The sequence below is a fragment of the Falco cherrug genome, chromosome 4 (genome assembly GCF_023634085.1).
Source record: "Falco cherrug isolate bFalChe1 chromosome 4, bFalChe1.pri, whole genome shotgun sequence".
Lineage (NCBI taxonomy): Eukaryota > Metazoa > Chordata > Aves > Falconiformes > Falconidae > Falco > Falco cherrug.
In genome coordinates, this window is record NC_073700.1 from 23,897,020 (window position 1) to 23,915,915 (window position 18,896).

Below are 18,896 nucleotides of genomic sequence, written 5' to 3' on the forward strand. Positions count from 1 at the left end.
ACAAAGACTTTTACTGCCCAACTATGAAAACCTGCTTGAAGAGCAACTTCTGAATAGCAGTGTAGGATTTCACCTGGAGGCACAGAGACAGCTCGGCAACCAAAGTGCTCCTTGGAGCAGGGAGATGAAGCTGGTAACACACAAGCTAAAAGTTTTATGTGTTCCTCAGCAGCGGGTCATGTTCAGCCATCATCCACAGGCCACCAGCCTCAGAGAAGCGAGTCAGGTTTCAGCCACAAATTAGCTGCCAACACGGAGCACAGCTGCCGGGCCATTAGTGCCTGGCAGAAAGCACCAGCCAGGAGAAAGCTGAAAGGGGCCTAAAGGCAACACAGCATAGGAGCCTAGCAGGTGAGAGCATTACTGCCACCAGGCATCACCCTGGATCATGCCCAAAACAACTCCATTGATGCTGCAGTGAAGCTGCCGAGAGGGCACGGTGTGGCCGCAGCAGCCCCTCACAGCAGGGCCACCGGGAGATCTTCCTCTGCTGCCGTCAACACCTGTGACGAGTGAAAGGTTCCTCACAAACACAAGAGGAATGAACAGGCTGCACCACGGGATGGCAGGACGGAGAGCAAGCCTCCGCAAGTCACTGCCACGTTGAATGGGCATTTTGTTGTAACAAATGATGTTGCTTGCGCTCCCCTTGCTGCACAGGCTAGGCATGGGTAGGATCAGCTCATTACTCACCGTGTAAAGCTCGTTGGTGACTTTCAGGAGTTCTTCATGCATCTGTAAGCCAATCTCTTTACTCTGGAAGACAAAAAGAAGAGTTGAGACTCCATTACACTCACAACGTGCAGTTTGAAAGGAAAAACTATTTTGGAGGGAAGAGTAAAACTGTATGACTTCCAAATACTCCTTGCTTGGAACACCCCCAGTGCACCGTGGCTCCAGAGGACCTCACACCACTCAAAGGGCTTCAAACTCCAGAAATAGGCAGGAGGCATGGAAAGAGGGAATGGGATCCCTACAAATGCCCGGTTCAATCTCAGGAAGAAGAAACAAGGTGACAGGTTTTCTCCCCCTGACTAGCTGATCAAAGGTACGCTGAAGGCGCCCTGTGCTGCCAGAGTACTAGTACAGGACACCATGGTGCCAGGAAAAGGGACAAAGGCTGGGGACACTGGCAAGCTGGTAGGACAGGGAAGCAGTGAACTGTTCTCTTCTTTTCTTAAACCGAGTGGCCAACCTCATCCTGGCCAAGCCAGAAGTACTTGTCCCCAGCACGTCCACCCCGTCCCCAAGCGGACCCTGTTAATCCCAGCAGAGCCTTTCACACCCATCCTGCAGACAGCAAAACCACAGCAATCTCTCACAGACCTGTGAGGCTTTTCTTTCCTCCCTTCAGCTGACAATGGAGGGGGTGGACCTTGGCAGCACAACCAGCTTCTGGTAATGCCCCTCTCAAATACCTTCTGCCCCTCAGAGATGTGACCTCTCCTGGCTCCCCTACTGAAGGCGAGACTTGCCATTCTTCGCTCTGCAGTGCAGTTAACAAAACCACGTACTTTTTAATTCTGGGTATTATTTTAGAAAACAAAACGGCCCCGCAGCATGAGAAATGCCCCAGGGGCCTTATGTGCACCACTTCAGAAATCCTGTCTAAGATCCTTCCTGCTCCAGGAGCTGAAAAGACATCATCAACAGGGCTGCCAATCCACATCTGGGCTCCGTTTTTTCCATTTCTAAACATTAACACAAAATACAGATGACTGCCTCTTCCAATCTGCCTGTGACAATGAAGTTTAAAAGTAAACTGGTATTTTGATTTCCTTTAATTTTCTACAAATCCTTAACAAAATAAAATGCGTGATTATAAACATGAACACATTCAGTACAGTAAATCCTCATGCTATTTCAGAATTGCTGCATTTTTGTTTGAGGTCGATGTTTGTCCATGGATCACCCAACCTGGGTTTCAGAGACCATGATGAAGAATATCACGCAATTTATTTACCCTGCAAACAGACAGGGATTAATCTAGAATTACAGACAATATTGCTTTGCCTTTCCACTGGCAGGATTTACCTCCAGCCCGTAGCCAACTCACTGTGTGGACCTGACATGTAACGCCCGCCCCCCCATTCTGGGGACTTGTTTCACATTAAGCCTGGCAGAGTGCACAGAAGCTGGGCCCGCTCCATAGCTGGTAGCGTTTTACAGCTTGACTGCCTATTTTTCAACAAAACCTGCATTACTGGATGTGGGTGAGCGGCCGCTGCATTCTCCACACTGAGCTGGCTGTGCTAGTGCTACATTAGCTACCCTAACTCACATTATACAATAAACACCTGTGAGTACACAAATCGCTTAGATTTGCATTCTCCAGGCATACAGTATCACCTGTCCGTCTGCCTCGATTTAACAGATTCATTAAAGACACCCGCTGCTGGACTTGCAACTTCCAATCAACTTTCATACTTCAGAGCAAAGATTACCAGGGCTTCCCAGCCCCAGCCCTTCACCTTTTAGGTTTACCCTGACCATGACCCACGCTCCCCAATTTGTCTTCAGTAGCTCCTTTTAACTATTCCCACGTGAGTGGACCAAAGTACCTCTCAAAATGGACATTTTATTACGAAACAGCAACACCATCGTTATATAATAAAGTTTCCGATTTCACCACCGCAACAGCCAAAGTTCAGCGAGCTTAGGGGAAAGCTCACCGCGAGTGTGAAAACTCATGGCATCTTCCTCCCTCCACCCCCCTGTCTGCTGAAATCCTGTCACCAGTTTGTTTGCAGCTTCCCTGCCAGGCAGGATGAAGCGGATCCAGTTGCCTACCTCCCACAGCATGAACGCGGCATTTCACGGGAGAGCTGCAGCTCGGCGAGCCACTGAACGTTTCAGCTTGGCTGCAGATCAAGTCGCTCCCACTCAGAAATCCAGTGGTTGGATGCTACCGTAGATATGCATGCACTGCTTTCCTGCCTCCCTTGTAATTACACGCCAAATCTGTCTGTGGAACTTTCTTGGCTAGGAAACAGTTATTATAGCTTGAAGATGTGTTTAAGTATAGACACCCCCTCAAAAAAAAAAAAAAAAAAAAACCAAACAAAAAAACCCACACACACCAAAAACAAACCACCAAACCAAAAAAACCTGAGCAGCTTCTTTCAGATTTCCTCAAATAACTCCATGAATTTGTGCACACAGTCAGGGAAAACATCCTGTCAGCTTCTTGGCTGGATGGCTGAAGAAGCCCACGACACAGAGAGGTCTTCTAATTAAAGCTAGCTGGACAACCTACATAGATGAAAAGTTTTCATCTTCAGAAGCACAACTGATGCACACTGCTCCCATTCCACCATGCATGAGGTGCCAAGGAGATGCTGAGTACCAGAAGGTGCTAAGTACCCCCCACCACCTGGGAACCTCTGCTGGAAACCCCGGTCCTCCTCCCCACCCTGCCAACACAGGCAGTTGTCAGCTGGTCTCGCAAACCTCACTGTGGCTTGCTAACAAGCCAGAAAGCTATTAAAAGCATGTATCCCTCCAGAACGCGAGTTATTAAAGTCAGGGTCTGCAAGCGGGGGTCTCGGAGCCCAGATGTCCCCAGCCGGCAGGAGCTCAGAGCCGTGCATAACCCCTCCAGGGTGACCCTGCTGCCACACACAGCCCGGGTGCCGCACCGAGCCCCCCGGCCGAGGGAGGACAGGCTTGTGGGGCAGCCATGGCCCAGACCCAGCTGCAGCTCTCGCCTCTGCTCCAGGGTTCCTGTGCAGCAGGGGGGAAGCCCACAAAGCCGTTAATTTTCAAACCTAATTTTAGACTCCTAAATAGAGCAACAAAAAAATGGCTCAGTGGTCAGCAGCATTCCCCTGAGTTACACTGACACAGCAGGACCACAGGTGGATAAGACATTTAAAGACCCATTTGCTTTACAGACACCCTAAACCAAACACCCTGCATCCTGCTGGTGGAGACCAAAATGGTCTCCAGCACCGTCAAGTCCCCCAGCATCCATCCAAGAGGGCAGTGTCCAACCTCGTGATGCTGGCGCCTCTTTTGAACGCAGGCAGGTGAGAAGCTGAAGGACTCGCCTCTTCTCCGCGTTTGCTGCCTCCCCTTTTTTTAACAGGGAAATTACATTTGTGTGCTTACAGGAGACAATGCCAAAATGTCATCCGAGTTCCTTGGTACCATCCGCAAAACCCAAGCTCCAATTTAGCTGCTTGTTTTACGCCTCCCAGTCCTACTAAAAAACACAGTTGCTTGCTGGGATTGCAACAGCTTCAGCCTAGTAGGTTTATGAGAATTCCTGCCTCTGCAAAGTAAGCGGAAGAAGCAACACAGACTACTGGCAACAAAGAATGCTTATTTTAAAGACAAAACTCCCTTCTGGACACCACTTCTTCATTAAATCTCCATCCAGGATACTGCAGTATGGGGCATAATTAAATTCACTGTCATGGAACGTAATTAAATCTCACACTAGGCAATAATGCAGCACAGTTATTTCGGACATAGCAATGCTCTGTCTCAAACATGTAATTTCCTGTATTCCATACTTTGAAGAAGCAGCAAACTTCTTTCCTTCTGCCACAGCAGGGGAGGTAAAAGGGGAGAAACCTGCTCGGCCCAGGGGGGCCAGCGGTGTGTCCCTCGCCCAGGTTGTGCCTCTGCCAGGAGGACGTGCTGCAAGATTTCATGGTGACAGAGACTCAGTCTGACAACAGATCAAGCCAGATCTCTGCAGTGACGTATCTTAGCATCTCCATTTATTCCCTGCCTATTAGCAACATTAACACACTTGCCTTGATCACCTCCTCCTGCGCCAGGAATGCAACTCACGCTGGAAGCTCCAGGGAAATTTGCACAATTGAGTTTTCTTCCTCTACTCATTAGCAAGGCTCACCAGCCTGCCAGAGCAGGCAGGGAGGCTGGCTGTTCATTTCAGCCGCACAGGCTAAGCTGCACACCAGGGATGGTTGGGTAGAGGACGCTGGTCCCCTGCGCTGCCCACGGAGCTCCCCAACCTACCTGCAGGTCTCCACCGCAGCACCTCTTCGCAGAAGCTCTGCAATACCCTTAAACATCTGCACAGCTCTGCAGTACTTGGTGACAGGGCACCATTCCTCAACTCAAGCAAGCAGCATTCCATCTCCGGGTCCTACATTTCCCCGGAAAGCTTCTGCTGGGAAAGAGGAGACAATACCACAGAGGCCACATGCTCCCTGCATCTCACATTTCCGACCCAAGCTCAGCCTACCACATCTACCTCAATGTCAGTGTCAAGGCCTGACAGCGAGTAGGGGGAATCAAAAAATCTCTCCCTTGTAGGTCTCTTCTCCCAGGTAACAAGCAGTAGGACAGGAGGAAACGACCTCAAGTTGTGCCAGGAGAGATTTAGATTGGATATCAGGAAAAATTTATTTATTGAAAGGGTGGTCAAGCACTGGAAGAGGCTGCCCAGGGAGGTGGTGGGGTCACCATCCCTGAAGGTGTTTAAAAAACACGTAGATGCGGTACTTAGGGACGTGGGTTAGTGGTGGACTTGGCCGTGCTGGTTAATGGTTGGACCTGATGTCTTTTCCAGCCTAACTGATTCTGTGATTCTAAATCGCAGCCCACCTCCAGAGCCAGTCCCAGTGGGAGCCATGCTGAAGAATCAGGAAGAGCTGGAGAGTCAAACCCGATTTCTACTCCTGAGCTCCTGCAGCTCCGTACTCCCACTCAAACCACCACCTTTCAAGTCGTGTGTGACACCATGGCAGACTGCGAGGAGGAGCTGCAGGCTGAGCCACCACCAAAACCAAGCCACCCAGAGCCGCTCGGAACAGCACCCTGCTCCTGGGCTCTTCAAAGCAGGCTGCGCTCAGAAAGCTTCCCCTGGCTTGGCCTGCCGCTCCCGGCGCCTGTGGATGCTTTTCTGATGAAAAACATCTTGGGCATCAACTGTGCGACCCAGCATGCCAAGGCAAACAGAAGGAGAAGAGAAATAACAAAGGTTGTCCCAGCACCGACTGGCCGCAGCCTGGCATCTGCCATGTCCTGCCTGCAGCGGAGCTACCCGTGCGCGCTGCGAGGAACCAGGAGAGCTGAAACTCGCCCAGCCAAGGCAGGCAGTAGCACAGACCAGAGGGCATTTCAGACACACCCATCTCCCCATATGAGTCCAGACAACCAACGCAAATACACGGCAGAAATCTGAAGGAGAAGCAGCAGCAACCCATCTCTCATGTCTTGTACCAAGAGGTTCAGAGCAGGTGACATGAGGACTTCTTGGCCCATTTTTAACCATGCTGGCCACGTACCCCAAAGGTGCCCATGACCACCTCTCTAGCAACACCATGGCAAAGATTCATGTTTCTCTCTCAGCCTGGATACACAGCTCCTGGCTTCCAGATGACATTGTGCCCGACTCAAAAATCTCTCTGCAGAAATTTATTACCCTGCTCTGGAGAACAGCAGTTTCTGTGCAGCAAGAAGCTGTACCCACTGGAGAACAATGGCCCTCTGTCACCATAACTATAACCAGCCAGTGCAACAAGTAAATGGTATCATTATTGGGTCTTTTTATAAAAATGCTGGGACACATTTAATATCCCCACGGGCTTCTCCTTCACTGTAACAGCCATCAGCAACACAGCCCCCAGCTTTGGTATCGCTAATGAAAGGTGTTGGTCTTGGGTCTCCAGGCTCCAGCAAACTCTCACTTATGAAAATTGCCATATATATATCGTGGCTTCAGATTAGAGGGTCACAAAGCAAGGCCAGGGAAGGACAGAAAAGGAATGGGAAAAAAAGAAAACACATCACTGGATGGGAACAACTGCCCATTTTGTAACAAAAGAATTATCAAAGTCCAAATCCGGACTTGGCTTACATTTTGTGAGTGGTTCCTGCCTTCACAAATACGAATTACAAGCATCAATCCATGTTCTGCCCTGAGACCACCTTCGGATGAATCCCACAGTTCAGCGCATATTTTCTGCAGCTATTCAAGAAGGAGACAAGTTTCCACAGTTATAATTGGGATTCCTTTGGACACAATTCAAAAATACCTGAAAGGCCAACAAAGGGGCTGTGGATTGCTGAACTGACATCCATCACCATGCTTAAACACAAGCGATGCCAAGACCGCCTATAGACTCTCCTGCAGACAGGCAGGTTTCTTCTTGTCAGAGTCCTCAGGAGTCTCTGCTCCTAAATCTGCACTACCCGTGACAGTCCTGGGGGACATGGCACTGTCACAGAGCAAAGCAACTCCCCACCAGCTCCTATCCCTAGAAGATGCCTTCTGTGCCCCAAGGGGCCAGGTTGTGCCAGCCAGACTCCTCGCATCACCCGCAGTGCTGGTCTTGCAGTACTGCACCCTTACACCACAAATCCACTGCTGCTGCCTGACCCCAGCCCAGCGCACCTCATGCAGTATCAACACAAGTGTCATAACACAGAGGTGCTCTGTCCCTCGATGCCACCAAGCACAGAGGCAGTGTGTATGTGTTGGGAGGGAAGGAGCGGAAAGAAAAACAACAGGATTTGAGATGCAAGCGTGCCATGGATTTGCAGGGGATTAACGGTGTTTTCTGCTCTGTTCCCATCAATTCCTAACTTGACTTATTTTTTGACTGCTAGTGAGCGCTAAGATGGCATGCTTGGAGCCTGGTATTTTAACCCTACCATGCCATCCCAAATTTAGTACACCCAAGTTGGAAAGTTGCTTTTCCTTACGCGCATCACTTAACATTTGCCTATATATGATCATATACACGACTTTATTACCAAATTACTAACACCCATAGTCACAAAAATATGCTTACATACTCAATATGCACATAACTGTATGTGCGTATTAAAGGCACTGTTGCATATATTTTACAGAAACACATGCTTCTTATTTAAAAGTTGTTGCTTCTGTATTTAATTCCTCTATCTGCCAATTTCAGGAATTCAATCCCCATCTCTTCTTTTGTATTTTCATTACAAGCTTTACCCATTTCCTTTCTTGGATTTGCTGGGGTTTTTCAAACTATGACTTAGGGCCTACAGTTTCATTTTTAAAAATTTTCAATACTGATTTTTTTCAGCTTATTCTAGTTATCTGTTCTCCTGGGATTCCAGGCTATTTCTGCATCTCAGGACCACTTTACTAACAACTTCTCCTCCCTCAACAAACATGCATACCTTTGACCAATAATGTTTCACAGCTAACATGCTATTCCCCTAAATACATCAAGTTTCTCCTTTTTGAGTCTGCTGAGCCGAACGATTGGCTCAGACACTGGATGTATGTTACCCGCAATGCCTATGGACAACCAAAGTGGGTCCACCAAGTTCAGCGATGCGCATTGATCTTATCAACATAACACCTGGCTGGCTTGATAAAGTCTCTTTGGTTCTGTGTTAAAATCTTCAGAGTGGAGTTTAAAATCTTGGCTGCAGGAAGTATCCGATTTCCACCCCACCAAACCTCACCAAAAGCCCAAACACTATCATCACCGTCCCAAGGAGCCAGCCCTTGCCAAGTCCCCTGCCGACTTCTGCACCTTGCAGTTCAGCTGGACTCCCCGAGGGCTGCAGCCTGCTCTTCCCCATCACACAACCATTGGGGATATTAAAAAGAAATGGACCATGAGAGGAGGGGTTGCAATCTCCTCCTTCTCACTTTCAAAGGTAACAAAATGCCACCAATTAAGCCAAAAAGAAGCAATCCACTAGCAGAAGATGGCAAACTCCCCGACCCAAGCGTCACCAGCCTTATAGCTGAGCCACAAGCCACAGCTCCCGCCGCAGGAGAGATACAAGCCCCTCTGTGGCGGAGAGGGCACGGCTTCCCTGGGAGCAGTGCACCAGCCTCGGGCACCACTGCAGTTCAGAGCAGCAGCCACAAAGCTGTCCTGTCACCAAACGCAGCCACAGCAGGGACCCCAGCCCACCACAACAGATTTGCCAATGATTCAAGAAATGTAACCTCACTTCTCCTCTACCTCTGAGATTCAGCTTGCACCTCCCATAAGCCCTGCTGCTGAGGGCCCGTGCAAGCCATCCCTGCCCTCAGCTGAGCCAAGGTCAGATGTGGAGCTGGCTCTGTTAAATGTCTTCAACTCAGACACTAAGGCCCAATCCCCACCAGCCGCAGCCGTAGGTGTGCCTGAGCGATGCACAGCCAAACCCCAGGGACCATGCGCTGCTGGTCAGCAGGAGGGCAAAACACTTTGGTGGAGATGCACAAAACACAACGCCCCAATTTACCGATGAACGATCCCCACTGCTGCCAAGCACATCCAGGGAAGCAGAGGGGAGAAGCAGCTCAGCACCCAGTCTGTCTCGACAGATTACCACCGCACTCGCTTCTTAGTTATGCGCATCCTCATACCCCAGATATTTTGTCCCTGCTTCTTCGCTGAGATTGTTTACATTTACATAATGAAACACAAAACCTTGCAGTTCCTCCCTGTACCCACAGCACGTCACAACCCATTAATAAATTCTAGATTGAAGGAATTAAAAGTGACATCTCTGGAAAAAAAAAAAAAGTTACCCTAATTTACCATCAAAGAGCAATCTACAACAAAACCAAACAGCTGAAGCACAACTGCAGATGTCTTTAACCCTTCTGGAGCCTGTTTATTTGCTGAATGGTCCTGTAGAGTACAGTCTCCCCAGGAGCAGAGATTCAAGCATTTTACTCATCATACCCAAAACCAGATCAGCTAAAATAGTGGAAGATCCCTCCTCTGAGCAGTCTTGTGCCAGCTGCAAGGCTGGCCTGGGTGTCCTAAAGCCTTTTACCAGGATGCTCACGTTCCCACACGTGTGCCTCGGGCTTCTCGCCAAACACTGCTGCCAAGCGGGAGGCACAGCCCCAGACCTCTTTTGGGCACAGGGTGCAATAGGTTAACAAAAACAAACAACCTGAATATCCTCAGATGAGACAGCCTCCCTATCCACATTAAGGGCGAATGATGACATAAGATAAGCTTTTCCTATGATCTATCTGAGCATTATTTTCTGGGACAGTGAGTTCTGCTACAATTTAAACCTCAAGGGACAAATGCGAGTGAAATCACAGATCGCAACCCTATTGTTGTAAAGCCCCCTTTGATTAAAAGCAGGTGCTGGCTTCTGCAGGCTGCAGATGGAGTCAGGGCTACTTCACCTCTCCTGGAAGAAGACAGGGGAGGGAGAAACAAGGAGCAAGAATTTCTGTAAGTGTTGTGCCTTAAAAGTTGAAATTTAAATTCAAAAAAGAGGAGGAAGGGAGAGGGGGAGGGACTGAGGAAAAGCAAACACAAAGAAATAATTCTGCTGAATGATTAAATACTTTATCATCTTGTCCTGGCCGAGGATTGACCTGCTACAAAAAAATAAAAAACACAAACCACCAAAAAACCCTGAACACTTCAAACACTCTGTTTATGTCCTTGTTTGAGCACTGACTGGATTTGTCATCATATGGTTCAAAGTGAGACATACCATTTTGCAGACCTAGGAATGCTAACCAGAAGGACAGTCTTTAATATAAATCTCAAAAGAGGGTTCAGAGTAAAATGCAAATGGGAGGGAGATTTTGAGACAGACTTACAAGTGAACTGACACATCCCAACATTGTCCAATTTCTGGAGGCCAGAAGGACAGGAAAAGGGATGATGTCCCACATCAGATCAGCAAATATAATCCTGACCTTGCAGTTTAATTTCTAGTTCAGATCTATAAACTAGAGGAAAATAGCCATAAAAATATCACATCAAATTTACTCTCCAGCTGGGCTAAAATTTCAAGATAACCACTGCTTGGAGAGCCCTTCTCCTGTTTGGAGAAGCAGCCATCCCAGTGGGCTCACCCACTCACTCACTGCTGTTCTCCAGCCACCCCTGTTGAAAACAAGCAAAACGTAGGAGCCATACAGCCAGGCGAAAGGTCCACGGTATCCCTGAGGGCAGCCATTAGCAAATGCCCAGAGGTGGAAGAAAAGGGTCAGCGATGCCACTGAGCACACCCATGCTGTGACGCTGTGTCCCCTGCAGAGCCGGGCTTCACATCTGTCCAGCTGCACAAGGACTCAGGTTACACACCTGGCTTTCAAAAGCATGGTAGCATTAGCTACATAGGTAGCATTACCCATAATATTACAAATGTAATATAATATAGATAGTATTAAGGATGTTTTTCCTTTGTACCGTCTCTTCCTGCCCAGTGCCTGCTGACCACCCATGGCTTACATTAGCAGGCACAACGAGGTCCTTACTCCCACTCAATACCTACAAACTGCTGTGACCCTTCCTGCTCGTACCACATTACACACTCCCCCTTCATTTTCAACTGCAGAGTCCTGGTCCACCTGGACACAAGATTCCTGCAAGTCTTTGACATTTTTTTTTAATTTCGTTATAAATCACTAGCAGACTTCGTCATCTTACTACTTATCCTTTTTCCAAATAATTTACTTGGAACTCTATTGAAATTCTCCTTTCTTTTGTTCCCTTCCTTTTCACCAGTCATTAATCCAGACAACAACCACTCCTTATTCTTCAGCAGCTTCTTTTCTTCAAGAATTTCAGCAAGGGACCTTTTCCAAAGCCTACAAGACACCAAAGGTACTGTGCCAACTTACACACATGATCACTGCTCCTGGAAATACCTCCACTAGATTTCTGAGGCGTGACTCTTCAGAAAGCCATGCTGACTCCTCTCTTGTATCTGCCTACATGCCTGTCATTCTGGTCTCTACTACAGTTTCAACCAGCAAGTCTGTTTTTTAAGTCAAACTGCTGATCTGTTCTCTGAAACCCTCCAGGAGTCTTTAAAAAAAGTCATCACATTTTCCACCTTTCATTTCTCTGGCACTGACGCCAGTTTAAGCACCAGGTCACACTCACTGCTACTCACTTGACAGTTTTATATCTCTGTTTCTTTAATATTCTTGGATAAATATTATCTGGAAAGACTTAAGTGATAGTCCCTTGTACAGATTTGCTCTGCAACATCTAATGACAATTCAGTTGGATAAGGTTCCTCAGGCTGGCAACGCCACCACCCGCCACAAGAAAATCTCTAGTCTAAGCTTTTCCATAACGAGTACCAAGATAAAGCAGCCAGCTGGCCTTTGGCTGTTACCTCAGAGCATTTTTGCACCTCACTCACCTATTCCCCTTCACATCCTGCAGCACACTGCTTTCTCATGATTTTGGAGAAGTTTTTGTTCACTTTGTGTCTTTAGCAAGTTGGAGAATTTTACTTGGCCTGCCTTACCACGGTTTTGCATTGTCACTGTCCAGAGTTCAAACACCTCTGGAGTTTTCACACTGAGATGTGATGTTTACTTTCTAGAAAGTCCTGCTACTTTTCTCTGCATTTTAACAGCGATGTTTTTTTTGTACCTCTCTACTGACTTTTGGGAGGGCACAGTTGTGTAGAAGTCCACAATGAGCTCCTATTTTAGACTAAAATGCAAGGATGGATCCTCACTGAGCAGAACTCACCATAACTGCTTTGGTTACCTTTTTAAAGAGCCTGATGACATCCTCACTGATTTGTGACAGCCGAACGATGACGTTGTTCATGAAGATGTCATTCAGGGTAGCGTGATCTCTACTCTCTCGCCGCGTCTGTGTCAGAACCAGGTACCAGCAGTTCACAGGGGAAAGTAGATGCTGATCTTTCCTAGGGAATTGGGGGGAACAAGAAACAAAAAAATCAAAAAGGTCAAGTGAACAAGTCAGAAAGGGATGTAATTTTCAAACAAACACTATCAGTCTATTAGCATTGCCTTCCTCCACTGCATAGACCTGCTAGAGTCCATCGTGCCCCCAAAGTGTGAGCTCCTCTTGGCTGCCTCCCCTCCCCAGCAACCGCTGCAGCATCCAGCCAAGCACCTGGTGGCCCCTCAGCATGGCTGTCGGAGCCAGCCCACCCCTCCAGCACACAGCCATTGAGCACTACAGCCTCTCCTGCCAGACTGCTCTGACAGCGCTGGCCCCATCCACCTGCGATGATGACACCCGGCCACAGCATCTCCTGCTGCTGCCGCCCTTTGCCTCCCTGTGCCCAGGCCACAGCCGCCCAGGGCAGCGGTGCAGCTCTGCAGCAGAGCCAACCAGCACACCACAGACTCTCCAGCCACTCAGAGCCACATCCTTTTTGTGGATACCACAGGGTCACTGGTGCAGGTCCTGCTGCTGGCCCACAGCTGCTGCTCTGACCCAGCAGACAGCCTGTGCTCAGACACACGGCTACTTGCCCGCCAGCCGACCACAGCAGGACCTCCTCTTTCATGCAGGAAAGGTGCTTCGGCATCTCTGCCAACACAGAAGCTCCCAGTCTAAATATTATGCACGAGGGTTTGTCCTTACTTACCAGCCTCCCAGAGCTGCCGGTGGCAGGACAGAGGCTTTCTGTGCAGATGCATGCTCTGACGCTGACCCTGGGCACAGCCCTGTGCTTCACAGGTATACATGGACCTTTGCATACAATCTGCCCTACACAGCTTAGTTTCTCTGCTCTACCTTGATGTCTTGGGGCACCAAGCATGGTTTCTGGTCCGCTGCTCCATACCTATGCTTTAAAAAAGTGTGGTCTGAAGAAGGTCAATTAGCAATATTACAGTCATACAGTGCAGATGCTCCGGGCAACAGCTCTGAAGGACCTGGAAAGTGCAAGTCAGCTAGAGACAAGGCAAGAGCCAGTCCTCTGCCCTAGCTGGGCTGGGAACCCATCTGTGGCCCTGCTCCAGTCTCCAGGAACCTCTTTCAGAGTTTCTTTCAGCTGTTCAAGTGCTTCCCACAGGGACGTATGGCAGCACAAGAGCCAAATCAGACTCCCAACCAGACCCTTCCCAAACTGGGTGCTCTGGAAGATGGTACAGGAGAAGAGACATCCCTGGCAATCCCTTCAACACTCGGCAAATGAGACAGTTCTGCTTCTTTTTTCCACTCTGTGCTATTAATACAGCTGTCGCTCCCATATTCCAGAAAGAGCCCATTTGCCACACAATCTGTTGTACCGCATTTAGTCCACTAAACAGTGCTGGAGAAAATGTTTTGCATCCAACGTTACCACAAAGTGTCTGTGCACAATATGAATACATTCACATACGCTGAATATTCACGACAGTCTTAATCCAACTCACGCTGCAGTCAACAAAGAGATTGCCCTGAGCGGCACCAGGCATGGGGCAAGTGGCCTGAAGAGCCCCTACAAGCCATGCAGCATCCTCAGAGCAAGCTTGTCCCTACCCGGCTCCATGGGGCGAGACCCTGCAGAGGGGCATCCCAAGACCCTGACTTGCCTAGAAGCCAGGGGTGGTCAGAAAAACTTTCTTTTGAGAGAAATTTCAGCAAACGTTTCACACTTGATTAGAGCTTAACTAATTTTGATACATTCCATCTCAACACTAAAAGAAGCATGCATTGCTCTCCATGTATTGCTTTTAGCACTAATGGCAAATTAATCAAAAGGGAATCAAAATTCCCAGAAATTATATAACAAACAAAACATTTCACACTGTCCAACTGAGACACTTTGGGATAGATCCTCTAAACAAGGCAGCCAAGTGATGTGCTCCAACATTTCACCTATGCTGCTTTCCCTGGCCAAACCAATGCTTTCCTGCAAGACATGCTGGTTCCAGAACCTCCCCTGACACCACCCTGCCTGGGCAGGTCTCCCCGTGTGCCGACAGCCATGCCTGATGGACACATCCAAGCCCCAGAGGCTTCTCCCTCCCCAGCACCTAAAGACACATACCAGCTGCCCAGGGAGTGCCCGCTGCTTCACCCAGGCTTGGCAGCCTGCACGCACCAACAGCACTGGCAACACGGCCTCAGCTCCCCTGTGCTCAAACAAGACTGTCTCTCCCTAAAGTCCTGCAACCAGAAAGCTACCCCATGCCCGCTACAGCTACGCTGTGCAGCTGAAGCCTTCAGACACATACTCCTCCTCATCCGAGATGTCCTTGCCCATGGCACCGGGGCGGGCAGCGCACCTCACCCCTGAGCCCTGGGGAGGAAAGCATGGTGACTCCATAAAATCTCCGTGTGCACATACAGACAAAACCACATATAAAAGCATGAATGAGTCTGGAATCACCTGGAATGACCATGAACAGCCCAGCAGCAGCACCGTGGCATTTACCACCATGAAGGGCTGGGCACAGCCTGCTGCACGTGGCTGTGCAGGGACAAAGGAAGAGCTGAAGACACCGCATTTCTTAAGAATGTCAAAAGCCTCATCAGAATAATTACATTCATGGGGAAGCTGGGGAAGCAGCGCAGATGAATCTAATAAAGGGCAGGTACAAAGCAGTCTGGAAGAATAATATTTTAAGGGAGTCTCAACATGGAGTGAGACAGTGAGGACTCGGCAGTGGTGTGCAGTGAAATGAAGCTGCCCCTATTAACACCATCAATACCATCACAAACCACCAGGCACTCACACCCAGGTGTTTCATAAAGGGGAAGAAGCACTGTCACCTGCACACCACCACCCTTCTAATATTGCAAACACAATAAGCACTGGCAGTGCCATAATACTGCTCTCAGCTGATGGAACAGGCACCCACCCCCCGACAAGCCTTTGTGGCTCCATCTTTAAACAAGAGCACCTTCCCAAGCCCATACTGGCCAACTCCTTCCCCACAACAGTTATCCCCAATGCATGGCACAGCAGCGCCCAGCACCACACAACTGACTTGCTAGTCAGATGCAAGAAGAACAGCTAGCAATTGAATGGCAATTCATTTTCAGCAGACTTTTGCTTAAGACAACAGTAAAAGCTTTGCTCACCAAAGAGACCGACTAAACAGATTAAATGGGATTTAGTAATATGGAATAAATAGGATTTAGTAGTGTAACAGCAGAATCACTGCTCTTGCAGCTGGAACAGGAAAAAGATCATAAGGGGTTAGAGAGAGACGAAGACTGTAAAGAGCCAGGGGCTAGCAAGGCTAAGGGCATCAGGCAGACAAAACCCTCCATTTTCTGGGAAAGAAGCTAAACAGCAGCTGTGGTCTTTGGCCGTTGAATCAAATGACACTAGCTCATCTTGAGCAAAGAGCATAATCCCAGCTGAGAGACTGTTTCACGGACACAGCTGTCAGAAGAAGAGACAAACACTATGGCCAGGGTAGGCAAAGGTGAGCTTCAGCTGATGTGCTGCACGGGCGAGCAGCCAGAAGGAGCATCTGCCTCCACACTGCAGGTGCTGCCACACGGTCCTCGGGGCACAGACACCACTGGCCACATCTCAGTGGCACCACTCATGCTGCCACAGGACCCCGTGCCCCGAGAAACTGCCGGGGAGAGCTGGCTGTGGCAAGGAATGCAATAAGCATCATAGAGGAAAATCCTGAGAGCTACCAACACACATGAAAGCACCGAGCATTGTCCTGCAGAGCCCAGCCTGACACCTCCGAGTGGGCACACTCGAGCACGCCCGGGGAGCAGGGACCAGCTCCTCCAACAGCGATGGGACAGTGGCATTCACAGGAGCCTTGAAGTCACAGCTGCCAGCCAGCACGAGCTACATATCCTCACTGCAAAACAGTCACCTCCAGACTCAAATTCTGCCTTGAGTTTGGCTTTTGGATTTTTTTCAGATCTTTTTCGTTTTAACCAAGCTTGACAGTGTGGTTAAATTGAAAAGAGGCTGCTTTTGAGAACTTGTGCATAATCGCACATTCATGGTTTTTACAATTTTCATCATCAGTTTGAGTTTCACACAATTCCAGCAGCCAGTTCATACTTCCTATTTCAAAGCTTTGTTTCAAAATATTTCCACTGTGGATTTGCCTAGCTTCAACACTGTACGGGTGTGTACACAGAAAACATATACAGTTCATTTTTAAAAACTGCAGCAAATTGGATTTCCAAAAACTGCTTCCAAGTCTGAGCCTGTAGAGCAGATCTGTGTGCAGCATGAAGCACTGACTTCTAAGGATTGGACCACATACAGAAACCAGGGTTTATAAAACAGGCCTACTGTTATCTGCACAATCAAGTCAGTGGCTGAATTCAAGCCTCTTAAATAAATACATAAAAAAATCGAAGGGCTTGACTCCTTCCTAGTTCCTGATTCATATTCTCATTGTATTGTTCAAAGAGTGCAAAGCAAGTCTAATTTGGGTAGCACAGGTCAGCAATGCTGTGGGTGAAAGTCTTGGAAAAAAACATTTCTAGTTCTTTTTATGAACCCTGCACAGTGACAAGACAGACAAGGTCACCACTGATGCTGTTTAGTTTACCCCCCTTTTGGACTGCACAGCTACAAACAAACCTCTAGTGTTTGAGGCAGTCTCTGGCCCATCATTTTGCACCATTTTGCCCCTGGAAACACCTGCTTACTTGAACTGGTGCTCTCTGGAGCTGCGTATCTTGGAGGAGAATCGTTCAGCCAGTTTCTCCAGGCTCCTGGAGTACTCCAGCTCAATCTCAGCCTTCCTGCGGAAGAACTCCTGCAGGTCCTGCAGCAGTTGCAGGCGTGACTCTGATTGCTGCTCCAGACATTTGAACTGCTCGACCAGCTGAGTTCGGATTTCTGCATGGACACGAGAGAGAAGAAAATACAATGTCATCAACAAACTCCGTCCGGGACGGTTGTCCTTTCATGTCTCAGAGCAAATCGGACAGGCCCTGCTAGAGCAGGCTCCCTCACAAGCCTCAGGTTTAATTCAAGGCTTGCTAAAGTCAACAGATTACTTTTTTTTCCAAGCAAAAGCTGAAAAATTTCATTCACCAGTCCCAAAACCTTGTTCTTTGTCAAAATAAACAGCTGTGTAAGTACACAGAGACCAACCCTCAGCGCTTTTCAAGTGCCTTTTTGAAACTTGAAAATTATACTAGAGATTATCTAGTACTCCCTGAAATCCTGTGTTCTATGCATATAAACTAACATATTATTTCTTGATAAGTAATCACATGAATACCCACCGAACAGCTGACAGTGGCCTGAAGGCAGCCAGCACTGTAAATGCATACTCGTCTCACCCACGTCCCCACAGTGCTGCTGGCTTAACTGGCAAATCAAACTCGTCTTTGGCTCAAAGGCTTACAAAGTCTCACACCCTCCGAATTCCAGCTCACAAAACACCACAGACTTTATCTGTTCCAGGTTGGGTTTTTTTGCTTTCTCATAAAGCCCCTCAGACACTGTGACACACACACTACAACTCCCGTAGCCTTTGCCACAGAGGGGCTTGGGTGCTCGGAGGACAAGAGGGGACGGAGCCCTGGGCAGCCCCCATCTCTGCCCCAGCATTGCCAGGGCTCCTGCTGCTGCTGCCTGCACCCTGCAAGGAACAGCCATCCCAGAAGCGGCGGAGACCTCTCCAGTGTGAGCCTTATCCAGCACCGCCGTAGCCGATCACCTCAGACACACTAATCCTGTCCAGCACATGCAAATTATTGGAAGACTGGTTTAACGTTTCTCCTCTTTACACATCAGAGCTGTGTTTTTCACCTTCATCAACCTCGTTTTGAGGATTCTTCTCTCCCGTGGTAAAAGGCCAGCGTCACTTTTTCCAGCTGCCCCTTCGCACATAACACAGCCTGCTGCAAATCCCCAACGCTTATCCTGGGAAGACAGGCAAGCACTGGGAAGGCAACGCTCTGTCAGACCCCTCGCCCTCTCTGCAGGCAGAGTAGCGCAGCACCCGTGCAAGGGGTGCAATGGAAACACACCTTCCAAACCGCTCCCCGGCCACGGGGAAGGTCTTCAGCAGCTCTCTGCAGCGAGGCAGCCTGCGCAGGGGAGGCTCGATCCTGCAGGAGCTGCAGCTGGGCTCTGCCTGGCGGGGAGGCGGTGTGCCCGGCTGGAAACGGGAGGCAAAAATGAGACTAGATGGTAGAAAAAAAAAAAATATGCAGTGAGAATAATTGGACTGAGCAGGGGCAGCTGCACAGCGAAGGGGTCAGAGAAGCCAGAATCGCAGGGGTCAGATGACGAAATGG

General features: G+C 48.8%; 1 protein-coding gene across 4 annotated transcripts in view; it reads right to left on the reverse strand.

Annotated features, from left to right (window-relative positions):
- SRGAP3 (SLIT-ROBO Rho GTPase activating protein 3) overlaps positions 1 to 18,896 on the reverse strand; it is a 126,815-nt gene that overhangs the window by 46,982 nt on the left and 60,937 nt on the right. For all 4 annotated transcript variants that reach the window (XM_055708445.1, XM_055708442.1, XM_055708444.1 and 1 more), the window contains exons 2-4: positions 17,292 to 17,484; positions 12,453 to 12,615; positions 694 to 756 (exon numbers count right to left, since the gene is read on the reverse strand). In XM_055708445.1, coding sequence (XP_055564420.1) covers positions 694 to 756; positions 12,453 to 12,615; positions 17,292 to 17,484 — 419 coding nt within the window. The remainder of the gene's footprint in view (positions 1 to 693; positions 757 to 12,452; positions 12,616 to 17,291; positions 17,485 to 18,896) is intronic.